Source organism: Balaenoptera ricei, chromosome 2 (genome assembly GCF_028023285.1).
Source record: "Balaenoptera ricei isolate mBalRic1 chromosome 2, mBalRic1.hap2, whole genome shotgun sequence".
Taxonomy (NCBI): Eukaryota; Metazoa; Chordata; class Mammalia; order Artiodactyla; family Balaenopteridae; genus Balaenoptera; species Balaenoptera ricei.
In genome coordinates, this window is record NC_082640.1 from 6,080,139 (window position 1) to 6,102,767 (window position 22,629).

A 22,629-nucleotide genomic window follows, 5' to 3' on the forward strand; every position below is an offset into this window, starting at 1 on the left:
CTTACTTCACTCAGTATGACAGTCTCTAGGTCCATCCATGTTGCTACAAATGGCATTATGTCATTCTTTTTATGGCTGAGTAATATTCCATTGTATATATGTACCACATCTTCTTTATCCATTCTTCTGTCGATGGGCATTTAGGTTGCTTCCACGTCCTGGCTATTGTGAATAGTGCTGCATTGAACATTGGGGTGCATGTATCTTTTCGAATTATGATTTCCTCTGGATATATGCCCAAAAGTGGGATTGCTGGATCATATGGTAGCTCTATTTTTAGTTTTTTAAGGAACCTCCATACTGTTCTGCATAACGGTTGTATCAATTTCCATTCCCACCAACAGTGCAAGAGGGTTCCCTTTTCTCCACACCCTCTCCAGCATTTATTGTTTGTAACTTTTTTGATGATGGCCATTCTGACCATTGTGAGGTGATACCTCATTGTAGTTTTGATTTGCATTTCTCTAATAATTAGTGATGTTGAGCATCTTTTCATGTGCCTCTTGGCCATCTGTATGTCTTCTTTGAAGAAATGTCTGTTTAGATCTTTCACCCATTTTTTGATTGGGTTTTTTTGATATTTGATTGGGTTATTTTTTTGATATTGATCATGAGCTGTTTGTATATTTTGTAAATTAATCCCTTGTCTGTCGATTCATTTGCAAATATTTTCTCCCATTCTGTGGGTTGCAGTGTAGATTTTTATGTAAAATTTAGCTACAGTCATACCTAATTCTATACCAGTAGCCATGATTGTATGTTTAAAAACATCTAGTTTTTCTTATATTTTCCTGTCTCATGCCATACGGGTAACAGAAGAAATGTCAGTGGATATTAGGAAATGAGAAAAGGGCAGTGTTATTAGTAAACATTTTCTCTGAAAAATTCTCTTGTGCTTATCAGGCCCCTACTTTGTTGCCTGAATTAATGTCTTTAATTTCTCACTCCATAGTTGGATCTGAGCTGATATGACTAAGTAAGTTGTCTTTACTATATATAACATGTACAAAGTACATACTCTAAAAGGCATACTCATTCCTCTCACCACATACTGTGCATTTTGCACATAATGCATGCATACACACAATCCTAACAATAAACTGTTAAGAAATACAGCATTGTATGCAGAGGATTCTAAGTGTTATAAACCATTTCATGTGCAAAACATTCCAATTGTTCTTTTCTTTTTTTAAAGTACTTCCATGCTATTTAAATATATAAAAATATTTTGGTCAGTTTTAAGTTTGCCAAACTTTTGCTTGGAATTGTTTTTGGTTGGTTTCACATTAATTCACTAGTATTCATAGGAATTGAAACTGTACAGTTCAAAGGATACCAGATGATTATTTTTTGGTGCCTTTACAAAGACACCCTTAAGGTTAAGTCACCATAATTATAATGAAGTAATCATGTTGAAGGCAGAAAATGGGTCTTGTTCCCTGCTACATCCTAGTGTCAGGTATATAGTAATTAGGCACTTAACAAATATTTGTTGAATGAATGAATAAATGAAGTGATTTTCCACTCACTTACTTTATCTAATTAAGAGCATGAAAAAAAATGTATCTAAATTGTGTCCTTTAAGGAGGTGGGCGAATTTGGCCTGAATAATCAGGGGTAAAGAGCCCATCCACTGCAATCTGCCTTCTCCTCTTTCAGAAACCCTTGGGTCAAATTCCTCTACCTTCCACAGGGAGAAATTTTCAAAGAGAGAGATGTGCTATGTCCCTGCACTTAATTATCATTGTGCCTCTAATCAAACTCTAGGCCCTGGATTTCCATTAAAGCCCTTTGGTTTGTTAAATCGATAAGTAGAAGAAAGATTGAGGCATAGCACCTGTCTTTGGCCCTCCCAGTGACTCCGAGTTTGATCAGTAAATAGTTAGTACCCAAATACCTTCCAGCCATGTTGCTCTACCCAACTTTCCTTGGTGATGACAGAATTTTGCTGTCATAAAAATACCTGCAGCTACTCTATAGAACATTGCAGAGAAAATTCCTTGGAGGCGGATGGCAAAAAGACTCTCCATGGGTTATCTTCTTCAATCCCGTATACGCTGTATCAAACCAGGGACAGAGGCAGTGCTGTGGTTATCTGCCACCTGGAAATGTGGCCAGGGTTTTAACAGGTAGTCAAGTTTTAATACGTGATTAAAAGGCATAAAGCCTTTGTGGATTAAAAGCCCAAACAGGAACACATAAGTGCTGGTGTTCTTTTTCGACAAATGTTGACTTTGGGCGGCTATAACTGTCAAGGGCAGCCCCCTACAATGTTCCCTAGGGTTACATCCACCGCGGTCCACAGGCACTTCTACAGGCCTGTATTTCTTAAAGAGAACAGATGGTTGGGGGCGGGGGGGGGCCCAGATACAGAAGCAGATTTATCTTGTCAGGCTGTTCTCTCCAGGCAAATGACCTGAAGCAGGTCACAAGTGGTCACATGACAACAGTGTAGTGCAGAGGTGTCCTAAGGTGCTGGCCATTCGTTAACTCTTCCCTCTCAGGGTCTCAACTGCTTCTTTTGGATAGGCATAAAGCAGTTTCGTTGTTGTTGTTTTATGTGTGTGTGCATGTATTTTAAGGTAAAATGCCTTATTATGAATGCTAGTGAAGATTTGTATATCTTTAAAAATATTTAGTTGTTGGTACTTCCCTGGTGGCGCCGTGGATAAGACTCCATGCTCCCAATGCAGGGGGCCTGGGTTCAATCCCTGGTCAGGAAACCAGACCCCACGTGCACGCCGCAACTGAGAGTTCTCATGCCACAACTAAGGAGCCCGCGTGCCGCAACTAAGGAGCCCTGGAGGCGCAACTAAGGAACCCACCTGCCACAACTAAGACCCGGTGCAACCAAATAATTAAATTAAAAAAAAAAAGATTAGAAAAACTTTTAAAAAATTTAATTGCATCAATGGCTTGTGGACACCTGGAGATATTTTATTTCGTATTCTCAAATGATAGAAATCCTACCTTTAGGGGGATGAATGAACAGTTCTACAGGTAGTCAAGGCTGAGTGGCAGTCCGGCTAGAAAGCCCAGTGTCCTAAAAAGAGCTGCAGGACAGAGCCAGCATCTTACCTTGCTACCCACAGTCACAGCAGCCTGTGGGTTCAGAACCTTCTCTTTCAAGCCTAAAAATTCCTGTTGTTGTTTTCCTGGAGGCCTTGTTTTCAGGATGCTCTTCTTTTTGTGCGTTGCATGTGCATTCTGTTGCATGAAATACATGTTCTTTTGTGATTTGTCCCCATTATAGAAGCTGAAGTCCTTGCCCTTTCAGTACAGGTCAGATTGTGTGTGCAGCCCAGCAGACCTCAGAGAGTCTGTGAAAGGCTGACCTAGTCAAACGCCAGCCTGGCAACTGTCTTGCTGTGAACACTCACACCAAAAAGCTAACGTTGCCTGCCTCTGCCTCCCTGAATTTTTTTTTCTGTTACTTTATTTGGTTTGTTTTTCCAAATGCACTCCTTTTTCTAAGGCCATTTTCCCTAGTTGCCTGTCCTCTGAAATGTTCATACTTCTAGGTATAGTATCTCAGGCCTGGAACCCTGAATAATCCATAATATAGGGACAGAATGGGTGGCTGTTCTAGAATTGGTCTCAGGATTTTCTAGGATGCTCTGAGTTTGTCTGATGTCAGGTCAAGCTCTCCATTCCATCCTGGGCCATTTTAAAAGGAGGCATTGAAATGGCAGCCAATGAATCTCAGATACTGTAGCTTTACTGTTTAAAAGAAAATACATATACTTATGTGTATATACATTTTATGTACCTATACATGTTGTTTGATTTTATGAGGAAGGAGTAAACATATATATATGTATATATATACATACACACACACACACGTAGAGTTTGATTTTATGAACAAGGAAGTCCTACTGTTGTAGAAGTTAATGTTTATTTCACAATTTTCAATGAAAGGTTATGTTCTATTAATGCCAGGCCTCATTTTCTCACTTACCTACATGTCTAAGTGTAAACAAATAGAGTTAGAAAGATTCTTCTTTAAGAATTAGCATGAGCCAGTTCAAGCAATAGGGCAGGCTAAACGTTCACAGGATACCTTGCCAACATAGTACATGTAAAATAATGAATAAAATGAAAGGGGGGCTTCCCCGGTGGCACAGTGGTTAAGAATCTGCCTGCCAGTGCAGGGGACACGGGTTCGAGCCCTGGTCCGGGAAGATCCCACATGCCGCGGAGCAACTGGGCCCGTGAGCCACAATTACTGAGCCTGCGCGTCTGGAGCCCGTGCTCTGCAACAAGAGAGGCCGTGACAGTGAGAGGCCCGCGCACTGCGATGAAGAATGACCCCCGCTTGCCGCAACTAGAGAAAGTCCTCGCACAGAAACGAAGAAACAACACAGCCATAAATAAATAAATAAATAAATAAAATATTAAAAAAAAACAATTATTAAAAAAAGGAAAAAAAATGAAAGGGGACAAAATATCATATTTTTAAATGCCTGGCTAAGCTGGTAGGAAAGTAAAGGACTTGTTCAGGGGGCAGAAACAAAAGAGAGAGCAGAGAAAATAAGGAGTAAGGGGTGACCTAGAGCTGGCGTTTGCCTGTTTTTTTTTTTAGTGAGGTATAATTGATGTACAATATTATGTAAGTTTCTGGTATACAACATAGTGATTCACAATTTTTAAAGCTTATATTCCATTTGTAGTTATTATAAAATATTGACTATATTCCCTGTGTTGTACAATATATCCTTGTGGCTTATTTATTTTATACATAGTAGTTTGTACCCCTTAAGCCCCTTCTGCTATCTTGCCCCTCCCCCCTCCCTCTCCTCACTGGTAACCACTAGTTTGTTCTCTATATCTGTGAGTCTGTTTCCTCTTTTGTTATATTCACTAGTTTGTTGTATTTTTTAGGTTCCACATATAAGTGATATCATACAGTATTTGTCTTTCTCTGTCTATTTCATTAGCATAATACCCTCCAAATCTATCCATGTTGTTGCAAATGGCAAAATTTCATTCTTTTTTACGGTTGAGTAGTATTCCATTGTTTATAGACACCACATCTTCTTTATCCATTTATCTGTTGATGGGCACTTAGGTTGCTTCCGTATCTTGGCAACTGTAAATGCTGCTGCTGTGGACATTGTGGTGCATGTATCTTTTTGAATCAGTGTTTTTGGCTTTTTTGGATATATATCTAGGAGTGAAATTGCTGGGTCATATACTAGTTCTATTTTTAGTTTTTTGAGAAACCTCCATACTGTTTTCCACATGACTGAACCAACTTACACTCCCACCAACAGTGCACAAGGGTTCCCTTTTCTCCACATCCTCACCAGCATTTGTTATTTGTGTTCTTTTTGATGGTGGCCATTCTGACAGGTGTGAGGTGATATCTCATTGTGGTTTTAACTTGCATTTTCCTGATGATTAACGATACTGAGCATCTTTTCATGACCATCTGTATGTCTTCTTTGGAAAAATGTCTATTCAGGTCTTCTGCCCATTTTGTAATTGGGTTGTTTGTTTTTTTGATGCCTGGGGGGTTTTAAAGGATGAAGTGAGAAAGAACTGGGGCTGAACAGAAATAAATCAGAGACATAGCCTCTGCCAGCACATGAAGGGAGTACTCCTCTCACCCAAAAACAACACCCATGTGGCTGGACTCAGTGCAAATCTGGCCCACAGAAGGAGTCTTTGGAGGTTATATGTCTTCCTCAGTCTTGTCTTCTGGTGGAGGGGAGGCAGTTGGGAAAAAAGTCTTCCATGAGAATCTATAACCACAAACCTGCACTTACTGAGTTTAGGGGCCAGAATTCACAGCACCTGTGTGGTTCTAAAACCCTCAAATGCTTAAACAGTCACAAAAAGATAAATACGGTATGATTCCACTTGTATGAGGTACCCGTAGTCACATTCGTAGAGACAGACAATCAAATGGCGGTTGCCGTGGGCCAGGGGTGGGGGGTTGGGGAGTTGATATTCCATGGCTATAGAGTTTCAGTTGTGCAAATGAAGAGAGTTCTAGATATCAGTTGCCCAACAATGTGAATGTACTGAACACAACCAAACTTAACACTTCAAAATGGTTAAGATGGTAAATTTTATGTTATGTGTATTTTACCACAGTAAAAATTGTCTTTTAATTTTTAAAAATTTAAAGTAGTCTCAGGTTGGTAATGCCCCCTGACTGCCTATAAGAAACAAACATAGCAAACAAACAAAAGGCCAGGAAAAAACCCTCCAACCCAGGATTTGTAATAATTTCCAAGGAATCTAAGATCACAGTAATATTTTACAAGGAAATAATGAATGAGGGCCAGAAGAACCAACAAACTATACGCTCAGAATGAAAAGACAGTGGGAATTAGATTTATTAAGTACAAGGTTAACATTGTATGCTTAATTTTTTTTTAAAAGATGAAGCTGAAAGCATGTTGAAGGAAAAAGAAATTATCAAAATTAACCAAGGAGATTTGAAAAGTAACCAAATAGAACTTACAGAAGAAAAAATAAAAACTATAGTTCTTAACATGATAAACCAAATTGATAGACTAAGCAGCAGATTGATTCCACTGGAGAGAGAAGGAGTAAATAGGAAGATGGAACTGAAGAAATTACAGCTCAAAGATGCAAATGAATGGAAGTATGAAGTGCAGGTATTAAGATCCTACCTATATCAACTTATAGTTTACAATGTAAATAATCTGGAAATATGGATGAAGCAATATTTGAAGAGACAATGGCTGAGGTTTTCCAGAAACAATGAAAAATACCCTTCTACTGAGGAATTCCAAGCATACAAAATAAAAAAGAAATTCACACTGAGATAGAGCATAGGGAAAATACAGAATATCAGAGACAAAGATGCTAAAAGTCATCAGAAAAAAAAAAAAACAGGTTACTTCAAAGGAAGCACAATTACTTTGAGTTGATAAAGCAGCAATAATACATGTCAGATAAAAATGGAAAGGGCTTGGAAAGAATAACTTTTAAATAGAATTATCTATTCTAATTCACTATTATAAATTATCTATTATATTAAATGATCTCTTATGAATGAATAAATGCATTTTCAGACACATGAAATCTAAGTATTTATTACCAAACCAGACCCTCAGTAAAGGAACTTCAAATGATGTACCTCAGGAAATAAGTAATGATTTAAGGATAAAGATCTAATATGTGAGAGGAAATGATAAGCAAAGCAAAAAAGTTAATCTAAATATACATTAACCATGTTTTTTAATAATAAAATAATGTCTAATCACTGGGATTAAAAAAAATCAAGTAGGGAATTCCCTGGCGGTCCAGTGGTTAGGACTCCACACTTTCACTGCCAAGGGCCTGGGTTCAGTCCCCGGTCAGGGAACTAGGATCCCACAAGCCGTGCGGTCTGGCCAAAAAAAAAAAAAACAATCAGGTAGACCCCACATCCTGGAAAATATAGCCTATGACTTAGATGGTGAGTAATTGAGGTTTCTAAAGTTCTTGTATTACTAGGAAGGAAGGAAGGTAAAAATGTTTACTATATTTCAAAATGTTTAAATTTGATGTGTTAAATATACATGTTAAATTTTCTGCTATAACTACTAACAGGATATAAATCGTACACATACCTTCCAAAGAAGTAAAGAGGAAAAATAGAATATGGAGGTGGAAAAAAAAACCAATAAAAAGAAATCAAGAAATTTTAACAATAACTATGACAAAAAAAATGAAATAAGCATATCAGTAAACATAGTCAATGTAAATAAACTGAATTTAGCATATAAAAAAAGAGAATGGGTAAAACTCCAAACCCAGCCATATGCTTTTTATACAAGACGCACGTAAATTATAAAGACAAACACAAAAAGATTGGTACAGTCACATTAACATCAGATAAAACAGCTTTTAAAACACTAGTACTGGGCTTCCCTGCTGGCGCAGTGCTTAAGAATGCTCCTGCCAATGCAGGGGACACAGGTTCGAGCCCTGGTCCGGGAAGATCCCACATGCCGCGGAGCAACTAAGCCCGTGCGCCACAGCTACTGAGCCTGCGCTCTAGAGCCCGCGAGCCACAACTACTGAGCCTGCGTGCCACAACTACTGAAGCCCATGTGCCTAGAGCCCGTGCTCCACAACAAGAGAAGCCACTTCAATGAGAAGCCCGCACACCTCAACGAAGAGTAGCCCCCGCTCGCCGCAACTAGAGAAAGCCCCGCGCGCAGCAACGAAGACCCAACGCAGCCAAAAATAAATAGAATAAATAAATTTATTAAAAAAATAAAAATAAAAAAAATAAAACACTAGTACTTACATTGCGAGATAAAGCAGCTCCATATATGTTGGTATAAGTTTCAATTCATCAGGAAGATATAATAATTTGTATACATGTGATAACATAGCTTCAAAATATATGAAGTGAAAACTGAAATATGTACAATCAGAAGCTAAAAATCCACCATGAGAGATGTTAATATACTTCTCATAGTAACCAATAGATCAAGCAGTCAAAAAATCAGTAGAGATATAGAATATTTGAACACCGTGATTAACAACTGTAGTCTAAGGGGTATATAGAGAGGATTTATATAATAACAGCAGAATGCAATGTTTTCAAGAACTTAATAAATATTTTTAAATTTTAAAAATATATATTATCTATACTCTTTCGTATGCCTGATATACTTCACACTGTTTAAAAAGAATCAAAAATCATCCTTATTGATTAAAGGTGCTACAAATATTCCATATCATACAAAAGTATATTATCAAATACATAATTTTAAATTCAAATGAAGCTACCCAAGATTGCATAGCAAATGGTAGAGGCAAGATTTAAAAGCACATGTCTCTGGGTCCAAAGATTCTATTCTTCACACTGCGATGCACTACCTCTGTGACCAGTATCCAGAAACATCCCTCTGTTTTATCAGTACAACCAGAATATTCCTGAAGATAGCCAAGTATTGATCTCAATAGCAACCCAGCTGCCAGGACAACTGCCTTTACCTTGACGTCCCTCAGGTTCCCCGTTAACACTGGCTTCTCTGTTCTGCCACAATTATAATATGTTTTATTTTTTCTCTGCACAGGATTTTACAGTATTTTTATTAAGATGAAGCATTTTACCAATACGTTCTGTAGGAGCATTAGTTTATTAAATAGCAGACTGTCAGGTCTGATGGTCAGGATTTATCAGTCTGCTAATACGGCTGTATTCCACTTTGCAAGATAGAAGTAATTGTAACGTATTATTAGTCTCATCGGTACTGTGTTAATTCTTTCATCAATTCAATGTAAAGGCTGATGTCTAGCCTTGGCAGAATTGTTAGGCTTCTTCGTACAAATAACTGCAGCCAACGTCTGTTTACATAGTCAGTTATTTTGCTGAGCCCTACAGGTCTAACACAATATGAGGGGGTTGAATGGCGGACCTCAGAAAGACATGTCCATGTTTCAACCCTCTGAATCTCTGAAAGTGACCCTATTTGGAAAAAGGGTCTTTGCAGACATAATCACGTTAAGGATCTTGAGATGAGATCATTCTGGATGATCTGGGTGGGCACTAAATCTAATGGCAAGTGTCCTCATAAGAAGCAAAAGAGGAGACACAGACAGGCAGGAGGAGGCCATGTGAAGACAGCAGAAATTGAAGTTAGGCTACAAGCCAAGGAAAGCCTGGAACAACCAGCCACTGGAAGAGGCAAGGAACGCTCCTCCTGTAGATCCTTGGAGGAAGCGCAGCCCTGCCAACACCTTGATTTCAGACTTCTGGCCTCCAGAGCTGTCAGAGAATACATTTCTATTGTTTGAGGCCTCCCAGTTTCTTATAATTTGTTACAGAAGCCATAGGAAACTGAGACATAATACCGCCAAACAAATAATATACGTATTACTGTTATTTTTTTAGCCGTGCATTTTCCAAAATTAAGATGATTCAAACCACCAGTCACAACAACACACCTCAACATTTCTATGTGTGTGTTTATTCTCAGGGTGAAAGCCATTCAATTCCCCTTCCCTTTATATTTGCAGATAAATTTGTCACTCTTAACTACTGGCAAATACTGAGCATGTGGAATTGGCACCAACTGTGACATCATACCCTGAGACAAAGTGGTGACACCAACTGTGAAGCATTATGAAGGATTAAGTAAATTAAAAGAAATGCCTTATGCAAAATACCTAGGATACTGACACAGGGTAGGGACTCAAAAAATGGCATTGGTGATTTTTATTAACGTCTATGGTAAAACTTTATATATACTATCTTCCAAGTAGTTAGTAGTTTTTTTCTAGTGCTTTACTGATCTGATGATTTTACTTATTTGATCATTCATGAACCTTGTGATGGTTCGCACTAATTGGTAGATGGTCTGCTTACCTGTCGAGGTGTGACATAACTGTTTTGGAGGTGTCTGCTCCAGCTTCTTGCAGCACTCGGATAATCTGAAATGGTGCACTTCGATTCCTTCCAGGGTGAATAATAACAGGACAGCCAAGCTTAACCTGAGCATGAGCTGTTGCCTGTAGAACCTTTCTTTCACTCTCAGTCAGAGGCCAGGAGCAACCAATTTCCCCAATAACGCCACACTTGATACTGGTTCCATCAGCTCCATGGAGAATTTCATTAACAAGGACATCAGTAAGCTAAGGAAGAGAATGAAAATTGATAGACTGGATTTTATCAACATAGAGTCACCACAGTATGTGAATGAATTTCGTCATTCAGTCACTCATTCTTTTAAAAATGTATCCAACATTCATTCAGTTAGTATTGGTCAATGAGAAAGGCATTTTACTGACCAAATCTCAAATTCAACAAGTTACTGTAAAAGAATTTGAAAAAGAATCGATAAATGTATATGTATAACTGAATCACTTTGCTGTACACCTGAAACTAACACAATATTGTTAATCAACTCTACTCCAATATAAAATAAAAATTTTTTTTAAAATCAAAAAAACAAGTTACTCTAAATCAAAGAGTCCATAGTAACTTGCTGTGATTATTTACCAAGAAATTCATGGCTTCAGGAGGCTACAGGGGAAAAAGTGACTTAATGACAGTACATTCATTGTACATTCGTTCATTGAGATTAAAAATCTGTATTTTAACCTAAGGGGCATCCAGCATGTAAAAAGACTGCCTCTGAATCTGTGTCAACTGTAGCAAGTAATTCTTTAATTTTCTCTTATTCATTCTGTCCTTTATCCTATACAGCAAAGCAGATTCACAGCACACAATACTAAGATGGCATTTGGGGGCTCATATTTATATTGAGTGGTTAGAAGAATGTGTAATCCCTGATATCAGGATAGTCTTCAAATAATATAAATGTATAAAAAGGGAAAGACCTGACTGGAAAAAAAAAATGCGGATAAAATTTTGAAATATTAAGTATTTTAAAGATTAACTGACTCTTTGCAAAGACTGCAGCTGACATTCTATGCCTATGAAACAGGCAATGGAAGATACATATAAATATATACATATATGTGTAAACACACATCTAAATGTATATTATATGTATGTATAGAAGGAGAGCACACACACATACAAAACAGCTTTGTGGCTTATCCTTTCTTTTTGTCCCTGAAAGATTTACTTTTCCTCCTGCCCATTCTTGCTTAAGATCATATTATGACAAAACCAGGAAAATGGATTTTCTTCTACCCCTCCTGGTTTGTAAAAGGAGAAGGAAACATACTCGCAACTGTGCCAAGTCTCTGCCTGCCAGGTTTCACCCGACAGTGAATTTTTATTGCTGGTTATCATAAAATCCAGAAAGAAAACTGAGGTTGCATAACTGAAGCTTCTAATGGAAAACTGAGGTTTACACACAGACTGTGCCACCGCTACCACGCACCATGATACACATGAATCTAAGTATTAACCCATTGGGTTTTCCGGTGACCAGTGCATTAAGATCTCCTTCCTGGATGCTTTTTCTTTATGAAATGAAATGTTCCTAATTTAGGTCCCATTGACAGATGCCTTTGCTAGCTAGCAAATTTCTACAGCATGCCTCTGAGCCAGTGACATTTCCAAATGTAGATGACACGTAGGGATAATCCACGTTCTGAAGTTCTGATGATTCTGATTTTACACGCAAATATTGTCCAAGAAATTAGGGCTTTTTACCTGCTCCACTGACATGGCTCTGGTCTCTGAAGAGTGAGTTGCATCCACATAGAACCCAGCTCCGGATATGATGTGGACACCAGTCTCCTCTGCAAGCCGCTTCAAGGTCTGCACATCTCGGCTGATCCCCGTGGTTGTATTTTCCACCAAAGCTCCTCCACCTTTGGCTTTAAAATCCAACAACTCTTCCTTGACAGCTTCCGTCTCCTGATTCAACTGCAGATTCTCTCTATGGGAATAAGGGTTTTTCTGGATCCAAAATAAATTTTTCATTGTAATAGGTTCATTGGAGATCACTTCATGGCACGGAGGCGGTGGGTAGTACGAGCAGTCAAAAGTCATTGTCAGATGCTCGTGGGTCAGGGTGCGGCCCAGTTTGCTTGGCTCCACAAGGCCCAGAACCGTTTGGACTTTCCCACTTAAGGAAGACATTTCTGATGGGACCAGGAGATGCTCTAAAAAAGAGTGTTTTCTGGAAAAAAGAAAAGTGGAATCAGAAAATTTAACACACACATAAATTCTGTCCATAGGGGATGTGAGGCTGTGAACGTATACCAGTATAAGAGAGAGAATCAATGAGACTAGAGATACGACCTCACTTATCATCCTGCCAAAGTCAGAGTCTGCTGCTTGTAAATTGCTTAAGTTCACTGCAGCTCTAAGTGACATGCATGGCGTTAAATGTCCCCCAACCACTTCCACTGGGACTCCTCTGCCTGATTTAATCCCAAACTCATCTACTGGAAGTATTTCTTGATATTCAGTTCACATCTTTCTTTTGCTTAATTTTACCTCATTAGTCATAGCTATGCTGCCTTGGATAATTCAAAAATAATCTCCATTAAAAAAAAAAAAAAACTCTTCATAATCAATAACTTGTCTCAAAAGCAGCCATGTATCAGAACTGTTTCATTTGCCATTTTTCAGCTAAATTAAATATACTGACGCTACTGATCATTCCATGACTCATTCACTATCCACGTGAACAAATTTCTGTTGAAGGTCCACCATGTAGAAATTGGATATATAAAGAGAAATATGACAAAATCTCTGACTATGACGATTTCACAGATTATTCCCCAAAAAACAGCTGGAGGGAGTACATCTAGGTTTAATAATGAAAAAACAAAAACAAACAAACCTCTCCATTCTAGATGTTTTATTTCGCCTAGGGCACACCTCAGAAATACACTTCAAAAATACTGAAAAGCAAAAATTCTTAGGCGTAATGAGCGACTGTGAGTTACTGAAATTGAAGTCTGTTGTCTCTCAAAAGAGCAAATACCTCTCTGTTTATCCTCTGTTTACTTTCATTTGTGACACAAGTTAAGTGTGCACCAAGTTTCTATCAGCGACAGCAAGGACCCGATTCCAAGGCTTTTCATTTCCTAAATGAAGGGATTTCGCTTGGAAAGAAAAAAGACGATCCTGAAAGTGGTGAAGGTACATAGTCAAGGGCAAAACCATGGCCAGAGACAGGGTCCCACTGAAGTACCAACCAGACACACCCAGACGGACGGTGGAAAACAATCTGCTGGGAACTGAGTAAAACAGTGTCTTTCAAAGCTCTCACATTGTTCCTTTTTTTTTTTTTTTTTCCCCTCCTCTCCCCTCTTTTTAATTGTGGTAAGATATACATAGCATACAATTTGCCATTTTAATAATTTTTAAATGTACAATTCAGTGGCATTAATTACATTCACAAGGTTATGCAACCATCACCAGTATCTGTTTCCAAAACTTTTTTCATCACTCCAGACAGAAACTCTGTAAACATTAAGCAATGATTCTCCATTCTCTCTTTCCCCAAGGCTCTGGTAACTACCAATTTACTTTCTGTCCCTATGAATCTACCTCTTTTAGATATTTCATTAAATATTTGTTCTTTCACATTGTTCCTTTAAAAGACATTCTGAAACCATTTTCCCCCTTTGATGGGGGAGGCACATCCCTTTGATGGTCTTCTGTGACTTTCTGAGAATCAGTTTTCCCATCTGTAAATTAGAACAACAATGCACATTTCATAGGCTGCCATAAGAATTAAATTACATAGCACAGGTAAAAAGACCTGTAAAAGTGTCTGGCACCCAGCACACACCTTCAAGAAAATAGTAGCTTTGTTATGCTCGTTCTGGAAACTAATATATATGTCCTGGGTTATTTCTTTCTAGAGGAAGTGGTTGATTAGAGAAGCAATGGGTATAGGACAAGTTCGTAATGGGTGTAGCGCATACGTAAGACAAGGTGAAAATAAATCAAGGGTGGAGAAAGAGGAATACTGAGTTATGGGGCCACTTTACATCAAGCCACTACAATGATCTGGAATGCAGGTGTTTGATATATACTAGCGTGCAATGCATAAATGATTGATTTAGACTGTTTGACAGAGAGCTTTAGGACTTGTGGCTAGCATGGCCATTAAGTGTTGTTTGAGGGTGCTTGTCTGCAAACCAGGCTTCCAAAAGCTAAGTATTTCACGTGGCGGCCATAGCGGAAGAAGATCGTTATCTATTTAGAGAATCACTCTGTAGCTGCCAGTCACTACAGAGGGCGATATTTTCCATTGATGACGTCTAGGAACTCACTGTTCGATGCCTTATTCCTTGTTACTGTAGCTAGTTCCTTCAGTTGATGAAATCAAAGTACCATTAATAAGAGACTCAATATCCCATATGGGTTCATTTGTTCTTTCCCTCCTTATGGTTGATGGTCTCACCGATGTGTTCCTGGAGAATCACCAGGGGCCAGAAACTTGGATAAACTGACAAAACACTATCACTTTGACTAGAAAAGCGCCACACTGCATATTTAATTGATATAGATTTGAAAGAGCAATGTTGGTAAGTTTCAAGCTCACAAGCTGCAAGTCTTCGTGAAAAAAAACATCACCTAGGAAATGTCATCTCCTCTGGGAAATTCCTCTAACACTCTCAGGCGGAACTAGTTGGTGCTTCCTGTGATCACATACAATGTAACCCACACTTAAAAGATAAAAGAAGAACAAACTATAGCCAACACCACTCTATGCTAGAATGTATCTTTTAGCAGATTAAAATATGCAGGTAGATTTCCTAGTTCCTCTGCAGTGAGGGAGCCCTTTTGGGTCTATATTCACCCTGGAACTTGTTCTCTTCTCAGTCGGCAGCCAAGGGGCTATTAATGGCCATCCTCCGTAGGGAGAGTACGCAGAATACAGAGGACAGTAAGTGGGCAATAAAAGCTGCAGTGCACAACTGTGCAAACAGGATGACCCCCCCCCCCCCCAGCCCATGCAAAAAGGAGGCTTCAGGCATTTTACAGAGCATCCGTGGCAAGCTTCCACACTGCATACGCCTGCACAGAAGGTAGTGGGAAAAGGGTTAGGCAGAGCTATAAACACATTGGCCACAAGCTTTGTTGTACTTCAGGTATGAAATCTGAGCAGTCAGAGAGACTGAGGACAATCTGCAATTACTATGACAGCCTGATCAGAGGAAACAACTCTTCCAATTCCAATGGGTATAGAATTAAAAAAAAAAAAAAAAGAACATAGAAATTTAAAGAAAAAAAAAAAGACGAACAGAATCAGAGAACAGCACTACTGTACCACTGAGCTGGAAAGCAGAGGCAATATGTAGGATTGGTCTTCTTTGAAAACATATGCATAAATGAACTTTTATAAAATGTATAGCAAATTGGCTAAATTACTGGAGTTGGGTGGTGAGTAGGTAGTTTGGGAGCAATTTTAGTTTCATTTCACTGAAATTGTGCCACAGCTGTTTCACCCTCGCCATTACTCTTAAGATTTTTTCTGTCTACCTAGGGTGAAGAGCCATTTCAATTATATTTCATATTTCAGAGAGTAGGACTTCTGGACCTCTGAATATTTTACATATGAATGTATGGAATTTCTTTAACAGCAATATACTGCCCAATTTCAGACATAAGCCCTCTTCCTGCCCCTACATCTGCTGCACCAGGTCCTAGACCAGATTGGAGATACACGATTTAGAATTTTAGAAGCAATGGTGAAATTGGCAAGTTGATGTTTGATGAATTGATTTTCAGTTCACTTGTTCAACAACTGTGTAAGTTCTAAGCTCTGTAATAAATGCCTCGGTCCATTTCACTTATAGTTGTTTCCTTTCCCTAATCAAACCCTAACGGATTAAAAAATGGGAAAGCATTTCAGAGTTTTATGCAGGAGAAGATATGATCTGAATAACCTGGCAACTGTGTGGAGAATGGACAGAAGCGGGGCCAGTGTGCCTACAGAGACCAGCGGGGTGTTGCTGGAATCTGGACAAAATCCAGTGGTGGCTTAGTCTGAGCTTGATGCCAGTGGAGATGGTGAGACAGCAGAAGCAGAAAGAAGTACAACAGATGGAAGTTTCTCACTGGCCTTGCTGGTGCTATAAAAGTAGTATCCCCCAAATAAATGGGCTCCTTAGAAAAAAAGTGCCATCTCATGGAAATGTGTGGGCACTTCTATTTTTTTATGGGTTACATCATATGGAACAGCAGTACTCCATAAACGCTGCACTTAAAGCTGACATTTGATTTGTGACTAAAATATTTTAAACACCGCATAATACTTTTGAAAGCTTGTTTGAATACTTCCGTCATGTGCAGGTTCAAGCCTTTGACATGCCTTCTCTCCAACAGCATCGGTCCAGTGGCTGAAAAACAGTGACACAAGGAATTTCCCCTCACACACGTCCCCACATGTCCATTTGCCCAAATATTTATGGCTAAGTGGTTCTACTGAGTGGAGATTTATAACTTTTCATATTAAACACTGTCCAAAGATCAATAGCCATGTCTGAGTAAGGAGAAAGAAATCCGACCACCTCAGTACACAGAACAATAAGGGGACCCAGCAAGCTCTTCAAACTGTGACATAAATAAAACAAAACTCCTCAGAGATACAAATGAGCAACTTGTATCTGGAATTCAGAGGAAGATGGTGGGTTTCATCCCCAAGTTTTTTGTTTTTTGTTTTTTGTTTTCTATTTGACTAAGGAAGTAAGAGAGACAAACTCGGGATATTTCCAAATCTCAAACAACAAATATGAAGATGGTGGCAGAGATGTACACAGGAAGTGACATTCCTAGAAAAATGCAGTCACAGGCAGGTGTGCTTGGGAAAGATGCCCCCCTCCTCTGGCTCAGCTCTGCTCTTCCCCATCCTGTGCTCCTTGATGAGAACGGTTCATCTAAACCGCTAGGTCAAGTCATTCTAGTGATTATTAAACTCAGAAATTACGTCGGGCTCTTGACCGAAGGGATGGAGCTTGTGCCTTCGTTGACTCTTTTAATTCAGTCAAACGTGTGCTAACTAGTCAACCCTTCAAGTCACACACACTGTAACTTTGGTAAATCGTACTGCTGGCTTCTTGAATCTGTTACCTGTTTAGTCAACAAACGGTAAATATTTTCTCCTCCGTAAAAGAAAGGGAGAGAGGAAGGATGTGGGTGTAGGGGAGAAAGAGAGGGAAAAAACAGCATTTCTTTCTATGGAGGTCAGAATACAATATTGCTTACTACTTATCGTAGTAACGTAAGTAATAGTTGTGCAATGTTGGCAAAATGCTGCTGTCTGCAGAACTGAACGGACGTTCGTGTTTTTCTTCATTTGAAAAGCTAAGATCTTAGCTCATCTTAGCCCTTCTTATTCTCAGAAGAAGGTTCCATACTCAGTGCTTTGAGAATGTTTGAAGAAACTTTTTGATTTTGCTAACATACAGTCCTGGAAGAGAAACATACACCAAGTTACTGGATGCAATAATTAAAACTTCTTTTTCTTCGTGAAGAACTCTCTGAGGTGAAGTTAGTTCTTAGCTTATTATAGAGGGCGTTTTTTTTCTTTCTTTCTTTCTTTTTTTTTTTTCTTCCATGGATTCCTAGCAATAGGTTGTCTCCTGGAAACAACAATATTTTGAGCAAATTGCACAGCTGGTCCTTAACTGTATTTAGTCATTAAGAATCTTAAATTTTGTGCTAATTTTAATTCTTGGCAAATCAAATTAATGTCCTATCCACAAAATATCTATATTCCTCACACAGTTTCATTTGGGAGGCTATTCTTGAGGTGGCTTGGTTTAGTTGGAAGAATGGTCCGGTCAGAGTCAAAGCTCTTGGCTCTTCCTCTAAACAGCTGTGTGACTTTGGGCAAATAACTTAACACTCTGAGGCTGTTTTCCCATCTGTGAAATGAAGGGGTTGACCAGATGACTTCTGGATGACATCCATGCTTCTGTGATAGCCTTTAACTTGAAATGGATATTATTGACTTTCTAGAAATCATTATCAATGAAGGTTGTACTTTAAGAACAGTTTTTAAAATGTGTATTTTATACAGATATGCATATATACATACACATACACATAATAAGAGAGACAGAATGAATTTCATTCATTAAATATCAATTTCATTATTAACTATGAATAAAGGCTGTACTTTAAGAATGGTTTTTAAAATGTGTATTTTAGGGAGTTCCCTGGTGGTCCAGAGGTTAGGACTTGGCACTTTCACTGCTGTGGGCCCAGGTTCAGTCCCTCGTCAGGGAAGTAAGATCCTGCAAACCACGCAGCCAAAAAAAAAAAAATGTACATTTTATATACATGTGAATACTTACATACATGGAGAGTGAGACAGAGAGAGAGAGAATGAATGAATGAATGAATGAATGGATGAATTTAGCTACTTCTAAGCTTAAAAGAGAACTCTCCAAGAGGCTAGGAGGGACGGATGGTTTGAAAGAACCCTGAACTTGAAGTTCTGGCTCCAATGTTTCCTACCTGTGTAATTGTGGAAAATTTTAAAGCTTACAGTGAGTTGAGCTGATTTCCTCACTTGAAAACTGCAGTAGATCTGCCTGATCTACTGCTTTAGATCTGAAACGAAAAGCAGATAAGATGGTACCTAAAAGCATTACCTAAATTATAAAGCCCCAGACAAATGTCCTGAATTATTATTATTTGCCAAACTTTGAATTCTTTTCCAAGTATTTGCTGAGTATCCTTAGGCAAATGAACCTAAACTTGTTCTCTAAAAAAAAAACTAACAAAAAGGGGTTGGAGTTGATGAATCAAACTGAGGCTCTAATTTGCTTAGAAAGGAATTCCTTCACTTGAGGCCCATGATTTTTAGAAGTGGATTGACTGTTTCAATTGACATCACAACTCATTGGGCTTTTGGAAATGACCCACTGAAGTGATTACAGCTACAGGAGGTCCTCATTATCTACGGAGAACTGGTACTGGAAATGCCTTTTTAAATGAAGGGACTTCAAACAGTGCATTAGCTGGTCTCCATAGCTGGCTTTCAGTGAACTGTGCTTTCCAATATTCCTGTCCTGGGGCAGCCTCTTTCCAGACTGAGCTAGCCTGTGACTGGCTTTAACCAATAGAATGTGGCAGTAGTGATGCTTATGTCAGTTGGGGACCCAAGTTTTTGGAAGTAGCTTCTGCTTTTGTGCTTTGGGGAACCTTGAGCTGCAATGTAAGAAGTCTGGCTACCATCTCGTGTGGAGAAGGAGAGACCCTAAGACTACATGGATAGTGGGAGAGGCTCCTGAGTCACCCCACTGAGCTCAGCCTTGTGGCCGTGCCTGGGAAGGTACCAGACAAGTCAGTCATCTTGAACATTTGAACCCAGCCAAAGATCCCACATGACTGCAGGCCCAGCTACAGCTAACCTGGCAGAGTCTGGCCAACCCACAGGATTATGATTATGGGAGATAATAAAATGGCTGTTATCTGAAACCTGTGGTTTGGGGGGATGGTTTGTTGCACAGCAATGGGTAATCACAATGTACAGAGACCAAAGCTGAATAATAAGTCATATTTAAAGGACTTGATTAAAATTTCAAATTAGAAAAATAAAAAATTATAAAATAAGTCAGAATTATCAGTATGCCGTAATTGTTGGAACAAAAAATAAATTGAAGGTTGGATTTTTAAAAATTAATTGAATGTGTAATTTTTCTGATGAAATTAGGTGATATGACATCCTTTACTTGACTTTTGCACCCCAATGATGAAAAAGGTTATTTTTGCCAAAATATTTCTGAAGACTTTATCAATTTTTTATACCAAGGTCCTCTATTAACCAGTTTTATGCTGCGTATTCTCTTTTGAAGCACTAATCCTGATACTATCCATGTTAATTTCTCCTCTTGGGTTGTTAAAAGTCTAATTCTGTCACATCCTTATTTTGGGTTTGTATATATTATAGCATTTCTCCAATATCACTTTTCTCAATCATAACAAACTGCATTTTTTTTTAATTTTCAATTTTACTTTGCAGTCTATTTGCATCATATCCCTTGATATTGATGACTATTTACAGCAGTCAGCAGAGTTGAAGAAAAAGATACTCAGGAAAACAGGAAACAGGAATGCTTAAATGGGAACTAGTTTTTGAATGGTCAGTTCATTAGTGCGTAGATTTGGTTTATCTGAACCTCTTAATGGTGGGGACGGGCACTCATAGTGAGTATATCATAGAGTGAAATTTAAAAGTATATCCCAGCAAATGTCACATTGTACTGAATTGATCTATTAAGGGATTTGTCTCCATTTGATTAGGTGCTCTGTGTGTATGTGTGTGTGTGTGTGTGTGTGTGTGTATAAGAGGGGAAAGGGGGAAATCTCTCTTTTATCCCCTATACTTACATAGTATCTAGCATTTGGTTTGCACCTGTGAAACTGGACTGAACTAAATAGTCATTTGTTTATGCCCTAATGAGTGAAAGAGCAAAAAGTTTTATCCTAAAATGAATAAAGGAAAATTTACTATAACTCTATCATTCCAATAAGATTAAAATCCCCCCCCTTTTTGTTGAAGTTTGCAAGTGGAAAGGGCATATAATATGTACAACTATACTCCAAATCCCGATGGATTATCCCACACATAATTACTTTTTCCTTTATATACAAACAAATGTGACAGTCTGGTTTAAATTATGCCTTCTTAGTGAGAAATGAAGACAGAAGTGGCTACATACATAAAATTCTCAAGCCTACAAACTAAACCTCAAGCATGATGTATTTTTTAAAAATAATTGCCAGTGGATACAACATAATGGAAAACTGTCCAAATTTCAAATAGCTGTCCAAATATCAAATAAAATACTTATTTGGAATTGCTGCTGCCAGATAAGCTCCAAAACATGGTGGCAGAGAGGGGAGCTTGATTTCAATTTTGTGTGAACAATGCTTAATAATAAAAGTACTTAAAATGTATACCACATTTAAGGAACCTAACTTACACTTGAAACACAACTAACCATTTGGAATTTGTCATAGATAGAAATCTAGCTTCACATTAAAAAAAAAAAAGCTTTCCATTCTAAATGGCAAGTGAGTCCTAAAAGTTAGCAGAAGTGGGCACATTTTTGGGGATCCAGTAGAAAGTATGAGTTGGGAGATGGTTAAAACACAGATGGCTCATTCACTGTCTGGCTTGTGAGAGATGAGTGATAGCATAGTGAACATGGTGACATATGGCTCTCCTATACGTAACCCTAGCAAAGTGCCAACTTGCCCAACTTTTCTGAAAAGCAGTTTAGCAATATGTAGCTAGAGTTTTTAAATGTTATAGTGCTGCTGGGGATCTGTCTTCAGGAAATATTTAGATACCTGTAAAAAATATTTATGCCCAAAGTTTTCTTTTTGGCATTATTTAGAATAGTGACCAAAATATCCAATAATATAGGAATGTTTCCCTCTATGATGGAACATTATGCAAACATTCAAGTTATAGTTTCAAAAAATATTTAGGGATAGAAGAAAATGCTCATAACATGTGAAAGAAAATACAAAACTGTAAATTTATGGTGAATGTATATGGCTACATATGATTAGAACTTAAAATGTATTGTGTATCTTGGGCAATAGACAGTAAAGATAGATAATTATTTTCTTCATTACAATTTAATGTTATGTTCCAGTTTTTTAATGTATATCTCTTTCATTTATATCATTAAAAGGGAGTAAAATGAGAAAAGGTCCATCTTACCAGTGTAAACCTATCCTATTGTATGCCTATACTGTTGTCACCTGTAAAATAATAGAGTATAGATTTTGGTTTATTTATTTATTTATTTTTATTGACGTATAGTTGATTTACAATGTTGTATTAGTTCCTGGTGTACAGCAAAGTGATTCAGTTATACATATATATGTATATTCTTTTTCATATTTTTTCCATTATGGTTTATTACAGGATATTGAATATAGTTCCCAGTGCTATACAGTAGGACCTTGTTGTTTATCCATTCTATATATAATAGTTTGCATTTGCTGATCCTAAACTCCCAATCCAACCCTCCCCCTTCCCCCCTCCCTCTTGGCAACCACAAGTCTCTATGTCTGTGAGTCTGTTTGTTTTGTAGGTAAGTTCATTTGTTCATTTGTGTCATATTTTAGATTCCACGTATAAGTGATATCATATGGTATTTGTCTTTCTCTGACTTACTTCACTTAGTATGATAATCTATAGGTCCATCCATGTTGCTGCAAATGGCATTATTTCATAG

General features: G+C 38.1%; 1 protein-coding gene across 1 annotated transcript in view; it reads right to left on the reverse strand.

The window, feature by feature from the left end:
• The window catches only part of PTER (phosphotriesterase related), a 66,709-nt gene that overhangs the window by 17,114 nt on the left and 26,966 nt on the right, over nucleotides 1–22,629 (reverse strand). Inside the window, exons 2-3 of the mRNA XM_059910113.1 lie at nucleotides 12,107–12,578; nucleotides 10,346–10,611 (exon numbers count right to left, since the gene is read on the reverse strand). Coding sequence (XP_059766096.1) covers nucleotides 10,346–10,611; nucleotides 12,107–12,538 — 698 coding nt within the window. The 5' untranslated portion in view covers nucleotides 12,539–12,578. The remainder of the gene's footprint in view (nucleotides 1–10,345; nucleotides 10,612–12,106; nucleotides 12,579–22,629) is intronic.